Source organism: Dromiciops gliroides, chromosome 4, assembly GCF_019393635.1.
Source record: "Dromiciops gliroides isolate mDroGli1 chromosome 4, mDroGli1.pri, whole genome shotgun sequence".
Lineage (NCBI taxonomy): Eukaryota > Metazoa > Chordata > Mammalia > Microbiotheria > Microbiotheriidae > Dromiciops > Dromiciops gliroides.
In genome coordinates this window covers 70,695,395-70,711,732 of record NC_057864.1, presented here as the reverse complement: position 1 = coordinate 70,711,732, position 16,338 = coordinate 70,695,395, and the positions used below count along the sequence as shown (strand labels likewise).

The following is a 16,338-nucleotide window of genomic DNA, read 5'->3' as shown; positions in this document are numbered from 1 at the left end:
GATATCCTCAGGGAAAATTGCCCTGAAATTCTAGAATCAGAAGCTAAAATAGAAATTGAAAGAATACACCAATCACCTCCAGAAAGAGATCCCAAAAGGAAAACTCCTAGGAATATTATAGTCAAATTCCAGAGCTCTCAGGTCAAGGAGAAAATATTGCAAGCCGCCAAAAAGAAAGAATTCAAGTACTGTGGAGCCCCAGTCAGGATAGCACAAGATCTAGCAGCTTCTACATTAAAAGGCTGGAGGGCATAGAATATTATATTCCAGAGGACAAAAGAATTGGGATTACAACCAAGAATCACCTACCCAGCAAAACTGATCATAATCTTTCAGAGGAAAAAAATGGGACTTAAATGAAAAAGAGGACGTTCAGGTATTCATAATGAGAAGACCTGAACTGAATGGTAAATCTGACTTTGAAATACAAGACCCTAGAGAACCATAAAAAATTGGAGTTGGGGGACATACCTGGAGTCATGCAGTGGGTGACTGTCTTGTGTCTGAGGCCGGGTTTTGGCTGGGATCCCCCTGGGTCCAGGGTGGATGCTTTGTCCACTGTGTCACCTAGCTGCCCCATGATGACATCTTTAGGGTTAAATTGAGGGGTGAGGGGAATGCACTGGGGGAGGGGGGAGGGCAGAGGTGAAATCCTACATGAAAGAAACAGAAAAAGGCTTATGAATTGGGGAAGAGATAGGGAAGGAGCAGGGCAGTAAACGAATTTTACACTCATCAGAAAAGGCTCAAAGACCTTAAACTCATCAGAGTTGCCTCAAGGAGGGATTAACACACACCCAACTGGGTGGAGTAATCTATTTAATCTGGGCAGTAAATGAGCCTAACACTCATCAGAATAGACTCAAAGACCTCAATCTCATCAGAATTGGCTCAAGGAGGGAATAACATACACACTCAATTGGGTGGAGTAATCTCTCTAACCCAGCAGGAAAACAGGAGGGAAAAGGGATAAAGAGAGAGGGGCAAAAGAAGGAAGGGCAGATTGGGGGAGGGGACAGACAGAAGCAAATCCCTTTTGAAGAGGGATAGGATGAAAGAAGATGGATAATAGAAAAAATCAGAGAGAAGGGAATAGGATGGAAGGGAAACAGTTAACAATAGTAGTCATGAAAAAGAGAAAAGGGGGGAAATTGTACAAAAAATATTTATAGCAACTCTTTGTGGTGGCTAAGAATTGTGAATCAAGGGAATATCCTTCAATTGAGGAATGATGGAAGAAACTGTGGTATATGATTGTGGTGGAATGGTCTTGTGCTATAGGAAAATGACAAACAGGATGATCCCAGAAAAACCTGGAAAGACTCATGAACTGATATATAGTGAAGTGAGCAGAGCTGGGAGGACATTGTGCATAGTGACAGCAGTATTGTTCAATGAGCAATTGTGAATGACTTAACTACTCTCAGCAATGCAATGATGCAAGACAATCCCAAGGGACTAATGACGAAGCTTACTATGCACCCCCATGGAAAGAACTGATAAAAAGAGCACTTGTGGATTGTACATATATAACCTGGTTGAGGTCTTGTGGAGGGAGGAGGAAAAGGAGGGAGGGAGGGAGGGAGAGAAATTTGGAACTCTAAATCTTATGAAAATGAATGTTGAAAACTACCCTTACATGTAACTGGAAAAAATAAAATAAATGTTTGTTGCTAAAAGAAAAAAAAAGCTCAGCAGTGCTGGGGTAGATTGGTCCTGTTCTTAGGGTTTAAAGAGGGAAAGAAGACATAGGTGTCAAATGGAGAGAGCAGGTAGAACTGGGTATTTCTCTCTTTTTTTTTTTTTTTTGCAGGGCAATGGGGGTTAAGTGACTTGCCCAGAGTCACACAGCTAGTAAGTGTCAAGTGTCTGAGGCCGGATTTGAATTCAGGTCGGATTTGAACTCAGGTCGTCCTGACTCCAGGGCCAGTGCTTTATCCACTGCACCACCTAGCTGCCCCACCCCTTTTTTTTTGGGGGGGGGGGTATTTCTCTTAAAGGGAATGCATAAGACAAGTATACAAATATGAGGAAGGGCTATGAGATGAATGTCACTCTGATCTGAAATGAACAAAGGAGGGTTGAAAGGACATGCACACTCACCTGCAATTTTACTTAGAATTACATCAAACTCAACAGAAAGGATGTGGCTGGGGAGGGGGCGGGGAAGGTAAAAGGGCGGATAATATAGGAGAGGCCATCTTCACAAGTAAACTTCGTGATGCTGAATGGAAGATTAAAAGGGTGGGGAAGAAGCAAAGAATTGTGTGACTGTGTGGCCATGGGGGAGCAGGGGGAGGTGTTCTTGGATCGCCTCTTAAATAATGGGAAAATGGTCAAACAAATTATGGCATATGAATGTAATGGAATAGTAATTACTACACCATAAGAACTGATTAAAGAAATGGTTTTAAAGAATCCTGGATAGTATGCACTGATACAAAGTTAAGTATGCAGAATAAGAACACTTTAACTAGGACAGCAACTATAAAGGAAAAAGCTTTGAAAGACCAGAACTCTAACCAATGCAAGGACTAACTGTACACATGTGTAGAGGCATGTCACCTACCTCCTCATGGAGAAATGATGGACACAAAGTGTGGAAAGAAAGCGACATTTTTGGACACAGCTGCTGTATGGGTTTGTTTTGCTTTACTAGGTTTATTAGTTGCAAGAGGTTTGGGGATTTTTTAAAATCCTTTTTTCTTTCATTTATAATTTGGGAATGGAAGAAGGATACTAATGCTAAAAAAGATCATTGATGTGTTAAAAACACACAGAAAAGAAGAAAGTACAGATGAGCAGGAAAATGGGGTTACACATTTTCAAAGTTACAAGCAGAATTTAGTATAGGCTTTTTCTTATTTCTTTTTAAAAAAGAAAGCATTAAAGGTCTATATCCCAAAGACATCAAAAGGGAGGTAGGGAGGGCCTATCTATACAAAAATATTTATAGCAGCTTGTATTGTGGTGGCTAAGAATTGGAAATACAAGGGATGCCCATCACTTAACCATTCTCAGCAATACAATGATCCAAGACAATCTGAAAGGGCTAGTGATGAGGCATACTATCCACCTCCAAAGAAAGAACCAATACTATCAGAATACAGATGGAAGCATGCTACTTTTTACTTTCTTTCATTCTTTTTTTTTTTTAATTTGAGTCTAAAAATAAATGTGTCTTCTTGTACAAAATGACTAATATGGAAATGTTTTACATGACTGCACATGTATCACCTATATCTGATTGCTTACCATCTTAAGGAGGAAGGAAGGAGGGATAGAATTTGAAACTCAAAACTTTACATAAAAATGTTTAAAATTGTTTTAACATGAAATTGGGGAAAATGCATACACATATAATAAAGAACAAGCATTGAGGCCGTCTAGGTGGTGCAGTGGATAAAGCACCGGCCCTGGATTCAGGAGTACCTGAGTTCAAATCCAGCCTCAGACACTTGACACTTACTAGCTGTGTGACCCTGGGCAAGTCACTTAACCCTCACTGCCCTGCAAAATAAACAAAAAAACAAAACAACAACAACAAAATAAAGAACAAGCATTTATGAAATGGAGATTCATGGTCACATATACAGCCTTCTTTTGATGTTCTGCTCTGAGCATGGAAATGCTTCCCTGTTTGAGTGTCTTCATTCAGAATATTTGGTTTGTCAAAAACAAAACAAAACAAAAAAAGTTCCATCCTTTCTCTAACTTCACCCAACACTTTGGAGCTTTTGTACACTGGATACACTCTCTTCCACACTATTACAGTTATTACAGAAGTAAGCAATTACACACTACACAGTCACTATCATACAATGTTACATATTTGTGGACCTACTATACAATCTACCACACTGAGGATGAGCTCCATGAAGCCAGGAACTATGTTTATTTTGGCATCTCCTTCAGTATCTAAAGGTCTTTTGTGCCTAGGAGATGCTTAATAAATGGTCACTGGATGATCAGGAGACAGAAGACCAGAGTTCAAATTCCACCTATGATACTTAGTACCTGTGTGATCTTGGCCAATCTGGGCCTCAGATTATCTATAAAAAGGAAGGGGTTGTACAAGATGGCCTCTGAGGTTCCTGCTGGGTCTAGATCTATGAAATCAATCTTCAAGGAAAACAGTATGTAAGTACAACTCCAGAATGTTATTTTTTAAAGATTGCAGGCCGGGAGAAATGATATTGTCAGTGTATGCCCTGAAACTATTACAGTTTACATCTGCTTTTGGCAAATTCTATCATAAAATGTGTCAGTGAAAAATAAAAATATCTTTGCTATAAGAACAACGTGGAAAACTGGCTGATTAAGAGTAATCAGCAATTTTTCTTGGCTTGGAGTGGGACAGAAGAACCACATCTGAGTTATCAAGTACCGAGTTACTGATAAGGGTGTTGTCCATTTGCAGAGAATTTATCTGTAAAACTGAGTGAATTTAAAACAAATATTTAATGTCTACAAGTGGTTTTTACTGAACTCAAAAACAACTCTATTGATTTCACCTACTTCATAAACTAATAGAAATATAAATTCTTCCCCATTATAGCATGCCCTTCATATGTCCTCATTATTTAGTATTTTCCCACAAAAAAAGATAATTATCTTAGTCTTCTTTTCAAATTTAAAAGAGGCATTTATATTTCTTTTAACCTGGCAGCTCCTGCAGCATCAACTGAATGAATACAAGATGATTCTTCATTTCTCAATTAAGCTTCTTTCTCACATCTGGGAGTTGTCACTCTGTTGCACCCCTTCCTATGTCTCTTACCCTTTCTGGCTCCCCACATCAGGCTAAAGCAGATTCCTTTCCAACTAAACAAGGGTAGGTAATAATAATACAAATTTTAGGGTGAAATAAGTTTGTGGAAATATAAAGATTTTTTTTTCCTAATTTAAGATGAATGAATGATTATACTTGGGGTTATAGATACAATCTGATACTTCATAGTTTCAACTCATGTTTCTAAACATGTCTACTAAAGAACTCCAAAAAGGAGTAACTCCTAACTCCTTTGTAGGCTTCATAGTATGCTCCAAATATTTACTAATTCTATTGCTGCTTCTATTACACAAAATTGACTTTCTTCAGTTTTATACAACTGCACTCACAATACGTCCAAACTAATTGTTTTGAAAATAAATGTTGTGATTGTTAAAGTACAGTCTATGTTATATGTTCATGCCCCAAATCCTATACTGAACTCAGCTCAAGTACAATAATGAATATTTCAGGCCCTCATCACCTCTTGCCTGAATATTAAACTCCCTCCCACTTGGTGTTCCAGCCTTAAGGTTCTCCCCCGTCCAATCTGCTCCCCATGTAGCTGCCAAATCAATAAAGCGCAGGTCTGACTATGCTGTTCCCTTACTCAATAAACACTAGTGGCTCCCTCTTAACTCTAGGATCGAGTATAAACTCTTTTGTTTGCTTTTTAAAGGTGTCCACAAACTTCCTCACCTCCCTTTCCAAGTCCATTGAACATTATTCCCTTTCATATATTCAACTCTGCAGCCAAACGGACCTTTCTGTTGTTCTTCAAACATATTCCATCCCCCATCTCTGTCTTGATATGCCTACAATCGTATTCCTTTCCCTCCTGTCTCTTAGAATCTCTAGTTCCTTTCAAAGCTCAGTTTAAGCACCACCTCCCACATGAGACCTTTCCTGATTTACACAACTGCCAGGTCCTTCAACACTCTCCCTCCCTCCTCCAGAAAAAATTACCCAATATTTATTTTATGTATACTTACAACATGTACATCTTCCCCTATAGAATGTAAGTTCCATGAGAGCAAGGATTATTTTTCTCTTCTGTATCTTCAATGCCTAGCATAGTACTTGGCACATAGTAGGTACAATAAATGCTATGAACTGATATGCATGACAGAAGCAGCTTGGCATACTGGATAAAATGCTGGGCTTGGAGTCATTAAGAACTGGTTTCAAATGCCTGGCCCTGGCACATATTAACTGTGTGACCCTGGGCAAGTCATTTCACCTCCAAGTGCCTTGGGCAATTCTGAGTCTCACTCTCTAAGTTGGGAACTGATGGTGATCTGTTTTGGCACCCTACTGATGATGCAAGCGTTAGTATGTAAGAAAAAATCTGGCATTATTCTAGTTAGGATACTATGAGATTTGATTGTGTGATAAATAATTTAATAAAAGGACCGCCTGAAATTTATCTGAAAGCATTCCAAAATGGCATTTCATACCACAGTAGGAAGATTTAATTGAATGAGTCATACAGAAATGGATAGAGGAAAATGCTATTAGGTCATATCCAAAGGTCTAAATATTACGCATAAAATGCTCAAATTTACTTCAATGATAGTTTCAAATCCCAAGAGACTTTTAGTAGACAAAGAAACTGGGAGGAAAAAAAAGATGGAAAAGATCTATTCAAGCATCTCTTCTACCTCTTGAAGGTCATTGCAGGGTTATTCTCATCACTGTACTTTCCGGGTGTTTTGTCCACTTTTGTTTTGAGTATCCTAGGTAACAGTGCTTCAGTCATTTCCCTTAAAGACTGTGAATCTAACAATCTGGCATTTCTCACTGTCATCAAGTTTTCCTGACTTTCAGCTCTAATGGTCCATTTCCCCAAGGAAAAGCAGTGGGGCCTTAGGGGGTTGAGGATGGGGGGAATCTGCAGGCTAGGGTATTTGAGTTTCCATCCCTACTCAGCTACTGACTTTACCCTTGATCTTGGAAAGAAATAATCCTTACTATGCTTCTTCAATGTTTAAGGCAGATAAACAACATAATGATTTAAGAAAGGTCAAACAATATTTCTGCCATGTTTTAAAACTTCTTTTAACATTTCACTCTACTATCCTGACTTCATCTGTAAAATGGGACCAATATTTGCATTACCTACCTACCTTTACAAGCATCTTGTAAACTTTTGGATTTGGAGACAGAATTTGTTTGGATCCTGGTTTTGACAATGACTATGTGACCTTGTGTTAGTTACTTCATAGTGTTTCCTTAGATAGAAAATCAGAAGGCTAGATTATATCATTTCTCCAATCCTTTATATCTCTTGAATCCTGTGTCCTTAAAGACCTTATAGATTTGTGAGTTATTTCTTTTGCCATTTAAAAAAATCTTTCCTTGTTTCTACCTTTTTACAAATAGCATTTGGAAAATATCATGTCCCTTAGTGCAATACAGTACTAAGCATTCAGAATCATGGACTAACAGAATGGTAGAGCTTAAAGAAACCTTAATGATTTACTCCAACTTCCTCATTACATCAGAAAAATATGGCCCAGGGTCACGAAGTGATTTTTCCCAAGGTCACATCTCGGAAGTCTAGCACTCATGTCTCCTGATTCCTCGTCTTTAGAAGATAACATGCAGTCTCTCCTAAATGCCTTAAATAATTTATTTCAGTTCTCTTTCTCCACATCAGCTCCTCCAGACATTTAAATTGTATGCTCAAAATTTCCTCCTTATCTGCTCAATAATAATGTATCCCATAATGAAGAGAATATTCACAAAGGCATTTTTAGGGTTATTATAAGCTGAATATTACATCAACTTACAGAGTCTTTACTAAGACTATTGAAAGGCATTTAGAACAAGGAATAATGGTCTGTTCCTGTGAACCTCACTGCTGGGGAGGTTGAGGCTGGGGGATCGCTTGAGTTGGGAGTTTGGAAATTCAGCTATGCTAAAAAGTTGACGGGGCATCCAAACCAAGCCTGGCACTAATACAGTGAGAACCCTGCCGTAGAGAGGGCCACAAAGCTGCCTGAGAAGAATGTAAGTAACCTCAGGTCAGAAAAATAGAGCTGGTGAAAGCTTCCAGGACAATCAGTATTGGGATGGGACCTGTGAGTGATCTCTGGACTTGAGAGAGAAAAAAAAATAGCCTGAAAAGAGAGGAGAGGAATTGTAGAGAGGGAAGATGGGAGAAGTGAGAAGGGAAAGTGGTGAGAGGAGAAAGAAAGGCAACTAAGTAAGACCTAGATCCAACTTAAGCAAATATTGGAAACTACTTACAAAAGAAATTGCTATCACCATCTCAGAAACGACATTCATAAAACCAAAGCAGACAGAGCAATAACATGAAGGGAGGATTCCCAATCTCCTGCCATCTAAAATGAAAACTGGGGAAGTCATTCACTTAGTTTTCCCCTTAAAGGTAAATTATTACTGAGATAAGGAACATGACTGACTTGTATAACAAGATATGATCAGGATATTTACTTCTATATCATATCCAGAAAACTGAAACCTTGTATGTGATCTCAAGGGTTCAATTTTGATTTCCTTTTCTTAGCATATATTAAAAGCACTGTTTGGGGCTACACAAGACAATTCTCTTTTCACCTCCCATTTGTGTAAGAAACCCATACTGCTTGGTGACTGCCTTCTCCTTGGGAAGCTTCATCTATTGGTACTGTGAAGTACTTAGGGATACCTTGGAAGGAAAGGTGTTTTTACAAAACACCAGAAAGTAATTATTTCTCTGCCAAGCCAGAGTGAAGTCATTTCAGCAGTGCCCTCAGAACACTTCCAGCTCCTCCTGTTTAGCAAGACCAAACACCTCTCTAGTTACACAGTTTAAAAAATTATTTCAGTAGAAAGGCACATGGGAGCAGACAGCTGAATATTTTGTAGGTTAACTCAGCCATTTAATATTAATTGAATGCTTTCACCTATTTAAAAAGTGATCAAATCATTGTGCACTACTAAAGAGCAACTGTCACATAAACCTTTGGCTTGAAGTAATCTCTTATTTCTAATGCTACAAATCTTATTTTTAAGAAGTAACATTTCTAATGTTACAAAACATTATGCACTAAATGAGACCACTGACTTTTCACCATTTTCTTGTTAATTTTCTTTATAGAGCCTATTTCCTTCATCATAAAAATCATATTTTCCTCTCCCACTGTTTTAATAAAAAATAACTTTTCTTTCCATATAGCAGTGACCACTGTATACCATACCAAAAAAAGAAAGAAAATCCAAGTCCTTTTTTTAATTCCCTAAAAATATGAAAAGAAATCCTCGTACTCGATCTACCCTGTAAAAATCAACCTGTCCAATAAATATGGGACATCTAGCTCTTAGTAATGATCACAGAATTTATGGAAGATACCTTAGAAATTATCACCTTTAGCTCTTCATTTTTTTTTTTTAACAGAAAGGGAATTTGACATTCGAGGGGTTAAAATGACTCACCCAAGACTGGATAGCTGACAAAAAGCAAATCCAGTATTTCTAAAACTAAATCCATTGTTCTTTTCTACATAGGACATTCCTCAAGGGACACTGTTCAATGGTCCTTCGTAATGTATATCCATATATATGTGCACATATATGTATGTATATGTGTGTGTCGCAACACTCAGTAAACTTCTAGTTTCATTTGTTTTTTTTAAAAAATCATTGCCTGAGTCATTATAAGGAGCAGAAGCTAAGATATTTTTAAAATCCAGCAACAAATATTTTAAGTACTAAATGCAAACCATTATTCTAGGAATGGAGGAATAAATAAATAATAACTAAAGGAAGTTAGAATCTAAGAACACACATTTGCTAAATACATGTCAATGACATATTCAAGCGAAATTTCCTTTAAATTCTTCAAAAGATAAAAATGGGGACCATTTGAAGCCCATGTTATCTAAAATTAAGTACTTGCTCAGACAGCCTACAAGGTTCTCTTTTATACAATGAGAAACAATATCTTTTGATGTATAATTGAATTAAAGAGAAAATAAGAGGTAAATTTGCTTAACACAAAAAAATAATAAAAAGGAGTATTCAACCCTAATGTCTAAATATAGAATTCTAGATGAAGACTCTAAAATCAGACTTTTCATTTGAAAGAATTCCATTAATATTGTTGAGAAATTAATTTGGGTGTTGTTTTTAGGTAGGAAGGAATAAAAGATGGGAACAGAGGTCTTATCTGAAACAGAAGAACATAATTTAATTATTTTAAGTACCAATATGTGCTAATGCACCCTGCAAGGTCTTTTTCTAACAGAATTTCACACAGCAATGCATTATGGAAAAAGTATCATCAAATATATATTTTAAGATACAATATCAAAATGATTTACAGGTTAAATAAAAATATAAGTACATTACTCACAAACCAATACAGGAGGTAAAACAGTCCAAGACCAATGTTAAATCCTATCTCACAATTAGGTTTCTTTCCAGGTTTGTGTTGATATAAATTTTCAAAAGCATGGTGGATGATATCTTTGCCCTAAACCAAAACAGGCAAATCATGGGACAATCTTAGCAAATTCTCATCATCACACTTGAATTTGCTACAATGTTCCTACTAATTTTTTCTTCCGTTTGCTGAAAAAGTAGCTCAAGTTTTTAAGTTTCTCCTATCAGTCATTAAGCAATGACTGACTATATCCCAAAAAAGGGGAAAGGACCCACATGTACAGAAATATTTATGGCAGCTCTTTTTGTGGTGGCAAAAAATTGCACATTGAGGGGATACCCATCAATTGGGCAATGACTAAGCAAGTTGTGGTGTATGAATGTAATAGAATACAATTGTGCTATAAGATAAGATGAGCCGGTAGATTTCAAAAAAAACCTGGACTCACATGAACTGATGGCTGAGTGAAGTGAGCAGAACCAGAAGAACATCGTACATAATAACAGTAACATTGTGCAATGATCAACTGTGATGGACTTCGCTCTTGTCAGCAATGCAATGATCCAAGACAGTTACAAAAGACTCATGATGAGAAATGTTCTCCACATCCAGGAAAAGAACTATAGAGTCTGAATGCAGATTGAAACATACAATTTTCATCTTTTTTGTTGTTTTTTTCTTTCTCATGGTTTTTCCCTTTTGTTCTAATTCTTTCACAACATGACTGATGTAAAAATATGTTTAAGATAATTGTACTGTATAACTTATATCAGGTTCTTTATGTCTGGGGGGAAGAGGGAGGGAGAAAAATTTGGAACTCAAAATTTTACAAAAAGGGAACACTAAAAACTATACTTATATGTAATTATAACAAAATAAAAAACTATTAAGATGGGGAGGAAATAAGTAACGACTGAATATAAAGCAATCAACATTGTGCCCCCCCCCAAAAATGATTATGCCCCCTTCTCCTTAGCTGTTAATATCATTTCCAGTTCTTATTGATTCACTTTTTCAGGTAATTAACTTTTACCTCCAACCATCCAAGAACCAAAGAATACATTCATACCTGTAATAGAGACCTATTATACTTAAATAGCTGTTGTATATAACTAATCCAAGCATTGCTAGTTATGGGTACTTCAATTTCTGCTGCACAACATCTTTCTCTTGCCACCCATTCATGGAAGTCAATTTTAAATGTTCTTGCTGTTTACCAGAAAGCACAGTTAGTGAGGCTAACTTTGCCCTCCTGCTTCCTTTAGCTAGGCAGCTGAGTTTTTTTTTTTTTCTTCTGCCACTGACTTTGCTTTCAGGCTATAAATATCTGAAAAATGCTGTCCATTTGATGCTCTTGGATTCTGCATCCATATTTAGCTCTTTGTGGCATGCTTCAGTTTAAGCTACTTTACTACCCACGAGTTCAGTAAGGTTGAAATCCAAATGATCAAGGGACAGATGGGCCAGGATCACTGCTCACATCAACTAAATGAATAACAAACAATCTATGGGGTTTATGAAAGAGTAACACTAAGTTTTCTTCTCATCTGTTTCTCAAAAATGTTCATTTGTTTCTTAAATACAGATTCAGCTTTTAAAAATCCATGAGCATATGTGCCCAAAAAAGAAAAAAAAAGAGGTAACCCAAACTCTGGCAGTACATAGAACGAAGACAAATTGACTATAAAATAGCCAAACTTGTCAATAGTAATTAGAAAACAGAACACTATCCTTACATACCAGAAAACTAAACCCCAACCAAGATCCTGCTTTGTAATTTGTCATGATATTCTCTTGAAGAGGAGGCATATACATTTTTAATCTCTGAGTAGTCTGTAAACAATAGGTGCATGTTTCAGTAATAAACTGCTATCAAGCAAAAGTAGCACATTGCAGAGGATCCGAGCCACACAAGAAGTATTTGGTCCAATTCCTTAATGTTCACCCATGGTGTGTTGTCAAGAGGTCTGGATTTTGACTGGGCTTGCATCCTGACTCTGCCACTTCTACCTGTGTACCCTCTGGTATAATCATTTCACCTCTATGACCCTTAATTTTCTCATCTGTAAAATGAGACAGGTCCCTTCCAGCATCAATAATACTTTGAGTGTATACCTATCTTAAAAACCCACAGAAATATTTTAAATTGGGACTCAAAAGAGCACTGTCAGACTACCCTTTCTTGGCCCCCCCCCCCAATTTATCTTAAGCCACCTTCCCTCAGTATTCTAGCCAAAAGGGATCTCTCCCCACTCTGAATTCTATTACCTTGATTGCACTTATCTTATGCACTTAGCTTATTCTATTTTCTATCATTAAATTAAACAAGCATTTATTAAAGGCCTACCATCACAGTAATTTGAATACATGCCTTATCTCTTCTACTAGCCTTATAGTTTACAGCCTTCCCAGTAGGACAAGGATGTTAGTTCTACTTACTTAGTATCTTGCCCATGCCTGACCAAAACAACTCATACATTAGAGATGCTTAAAAATGGTTGTCAAATGAATGAATACTTTTACAGCCAACTCTAGACTTTCTTCTTTTAAAATTCAGTTCACTAGTCTACAGATAAAATCCCTCCCTCAGAACTTGATGATAATACTTAAATACATTAAGGGAATGGATTACAGCTGGCTCCAAAATTAAGACTGGTTGTGTACATGGCTAAATTATAGGTAGAATGACAGAATAAATTCTTTTTACAGTTAACAGGAACCTCAGCGATCATCTAGTCCAATCACCTGATTCTGTTGAAGAAACCAAGGCCCAGCTAAATGAAGAGACTTACCCAAGAGACTCCAAGTCCAAACTACTCTCCACCTATTAACATGACTTGTCCAAAGTCACACGCTTTAGTGACAGCTCAGGTGTCCTGATACTAAGGCTCTAGTGTTGTAGAAACTATATTCTCAATCCTTATAATTTCCTTTCTTTTCCTTATAATTACATTTACAGAAAAAATCTCATTGGCCTCCAAAGCAAACAAGAACTGGATGTCCAAAAATAAAACCATCAAATCAATCATCTATTAAGAACTTACTATAAGTAAGGAACTGTGGCTACAAAGACAACAACAGAACAAAAATGGGTAGCCTCCAGATTGAGGAAGTAGAGGGAATTTTATTTTTGACTCTATTAAGGACTCTAGCAAGGAATAAAAAAATAGATTTCATCATTAATTCAAAAATAGCTTCTGAAACCTTCAGATTAAGCTACAAAAGTAAAGAAAGGTCCAGGATGACATGCTTGGGAGTAAAGACAGTGGCTAGAAAATACACAAAACTAATTCTTTTAGTTTATAATATAAAAATAAATCAAAATGGATTGAGGATACTATGATTTATAAGATGAATGAATCAAACCGTATTTAAAAAATATTTTAATGCACAAACTCTAACCTTGGGAATATAAGTATGTGTGATATATGTATGTGTGTATATGTTATATATGTATATAATCTATGTTCATATGTTATATATACATTTGTATACATATGTGTGTATATATATTTACAAGATCTGTTTCATCTGCTTAAGTAGCTCTAAAAGAGGAACTTTCTCTACCAATACAGAAGACACTTTTTCAGCAGTTTAAATCTTAGGGAGTTCCCTGGGGCACTGGGAGATTAAGTGATTAGTCCAGGGTGGCACTGCCAGTAGATCATAGGAGAGATTTGAACACAGGTCCCATAAACAGAGACCAGCTCTCTATGGACTTAAGCCACCAAGATGATTCTCTTCGAAGCCTTGGCAACATGCAGATTTATTTCACAAGTTACATACCCCAGAATAGTTAACACTAGGTCTTTAAAATCAACCAGAATTTTTATACTATACATGCCTCTAAAGTAAGTAACTTTGTTGAAATACATACAAGGATAGAGGACCCTATTTAACACCATTAATCATCTAATTGTTCAGATTCTCATCAATCCTAGCAAGAAATGAGTGCCTGAGTAGGATTAGCAACACGGTAGAAATTTAGACACTAGAATTTCTAATCTCGTTTATTTCTAATTCAAGTGGGACCTTAAGTAACTCTTATTGTGTGTTTCAATTCTTCTAGTAGAACAATATAATACTAAGTAAACGATGAAAGTCACTTTGGATGACACCAAGTGGGACATAAGTAATATAGATGCTTAAAATTCATCTAAATATCTAGACGAGTATAGAATGTCTTGAAACTAAATGAATTAGCCAGTAAGGAATATTCAAAAGTCCAGTTACTCTTAAAACTACACCCAGCTGGGAGAGATGAAGGAAAAGGCGACCTGTACTTGACTTCTATTTGACTATCACAAAAGGCTTAAATGCTCAGGGCTACAAGATAACGTCCTTTAATATCTTTAATCCCAAGGGTATTTTAAATCGACTTCTATGCTTGGACACTTTATTTATGCCTTTTGTGCCAAAGAGATCTAAGTGATTAACATCTAGTCATTTCAATATTCTGGAAGACTACAGTACGTTTTAAAAGCAGCTCCTCCAGACTTCCAGTCTATAAATCCTTGGGCTATGGATTTTCAAAACCAGCATAGCTTTAATGATGCATTAGGCTTTTCTTTATAAAACTCAACTTTTAATTAGAAAGGGTGACTAATAATTCAGGAGGAACGTTAAAAGGGCAAGTTTAATCTCTTCATCGAATCGCTATAGAAATGGTTATCCAGCTACTATGCAATGGGAATCCTACACAACGGCTCAGTTTGAAATTTAATCCTTGCTGTCCGGCATATCCACACAGTTCTGGACTGAACGGTTGGTTGGCTTGGGAGAGTGAGACTGGGGGCGGGGTTAAAGGTAGCAGTACCAGTCAGTTTCTAGGCAAACAGAACAAAATCTGCTTAATTTCAAGTCCTCTCCTTAACCCTCATCCTTTCCTAAATCTTCGCCCTCATATAGTGGTATCCAACCAAACGGATCAGCAAATGTTATTTAGTGGATAGCATGGAAAAGAAATTTGAACCTCGGTCTCTGACTTCCAAGTTCAGCAGTCCACTAGCCATGTTGCTGAATCTGTGGAATAGACGAATAGAGTGGAAAAGAGCATTGATATCCTCCAAGCATTCTCTCTCAGTGGATGCCTTTTTTCCACCACGCCCCCTAAAACAAGGGGGTTGACAACCCCCTAAAGATGTTAGCATATCCAAGCCTCAAAAGAGTTTGGAACAACTTCTCAAACGTATTTCCAGTATCTGAAGGGGTCAGATAAGAGGGATGGAAATTTGATTCATAGATTCTCGTCCAAGGGTCAACCGGTCAGAGGAAGCTGGACCCTGATTAGGAGTGCCCCCTCGAAAGGGGGCGGGGGAGGGAGGGATAAGAAGAGCTAACCCTAGAGAGGGTACAGAGGTGGGGGGGGGGGGTGAAGATGGGAGAAAAGGCAGCCAAGTGTCCTCGGCCGGGGGGTCTTACCGTACACTCGGACCCAGCTCTGCTGCTGGCACACGGACTCCAGCAGGATCCGATCCAACATGCCCCCGGCCACGGCGCTGCTGAGGGGGACGCCCGAGTCCAGCTCGTCCGGGGGCAGGGGCGAGTCCGAGTCCAGCCCGGAGTACATGTCCGGCCAGGACAGCGCGTCGGCGGCCCCCACCGAGGACAGGGAGAGCTCCATGGCGCGCCGGCGGCCGGAGGATGGGGCGCCGGCGCTCACCTGCGGGCGGCACGCGCCCCCCCGCCGGGCGGGGCTCAGGTGCGCCGCGGGGCGGGGCGGACTGAGGCTCCCCGGGGCTCCGGGGCGCGGGGGTGCTGGGGTCCTGGGGCGTGAGGCGCCGGCTCCGGCTCGGCCCCTCCGCACAGCGGGGCTCGCGCCGCCGCCGCTGCCGCTGCCGCTGCCTCGCGGGGCTCCGGCTCCCTCCTCCCCGAGGCCGAGGGCCCCCGCGGCCCCCGCTCCGTCGCGCTCCCTCGCGTCCGCTCGCTCTCCCGGCCGCTGCCTCCCAGCCCGGGCCGGCTCTCAGGCCGGGGCGCCTCCTCCGGGCTCCACCGAGGATCCTCGGGGCTTGGCGGCGGCGGGCGGCATCCCAGGGTGATAGACCCGAGCAATGGAGGACCGAGCGCCGGCCTCCCGGGCAGGCGGGGAGAGCCGAGGGAGGGAAGCAGGCTAGGGAGAGGCGGGGAGGGGCGGCCGCCCGGAGGCAGGAAGGCAGGAGCAATCGGAGGCGGAGTGGTT

The 16,338-nt window shown here is 39.2% G+C and overlaps 1 protein-coding gene across 5 annotated transcripts in view; it reads right to left on the bottom strand.

The window, feature by feature from the left end:
• Window positions 1-15,872, bottom strand: part of RASAL2 (RAS protein activator like 2) — a 354,882-nt gene extending 339,010 nt beyond the window's left edge. For 2 of the 5 annotated variants that reach the window (XM_044000631.1, XM_044000635.1), the window contains exon 1: window positions 15,582-15,872. In XM_044000631.1, coding sequence (XP_043856566.1) covers window positions 15,582-15,783 — 202 coding nt within the window. In that variant the 5' untranslated portion in view covers window positions 15,784-15,872. The remainder of the gene's footprint in view (window positions 1-15,581) is intronic. The other 3 variants (XM_044000632.1, XM_044000633.1, XM_044000634.1) reach the window with 2 other exon arrangements.
• Between the last annotated feature and the right edge of the window lie 466 nt (window positions 15,873-16,338).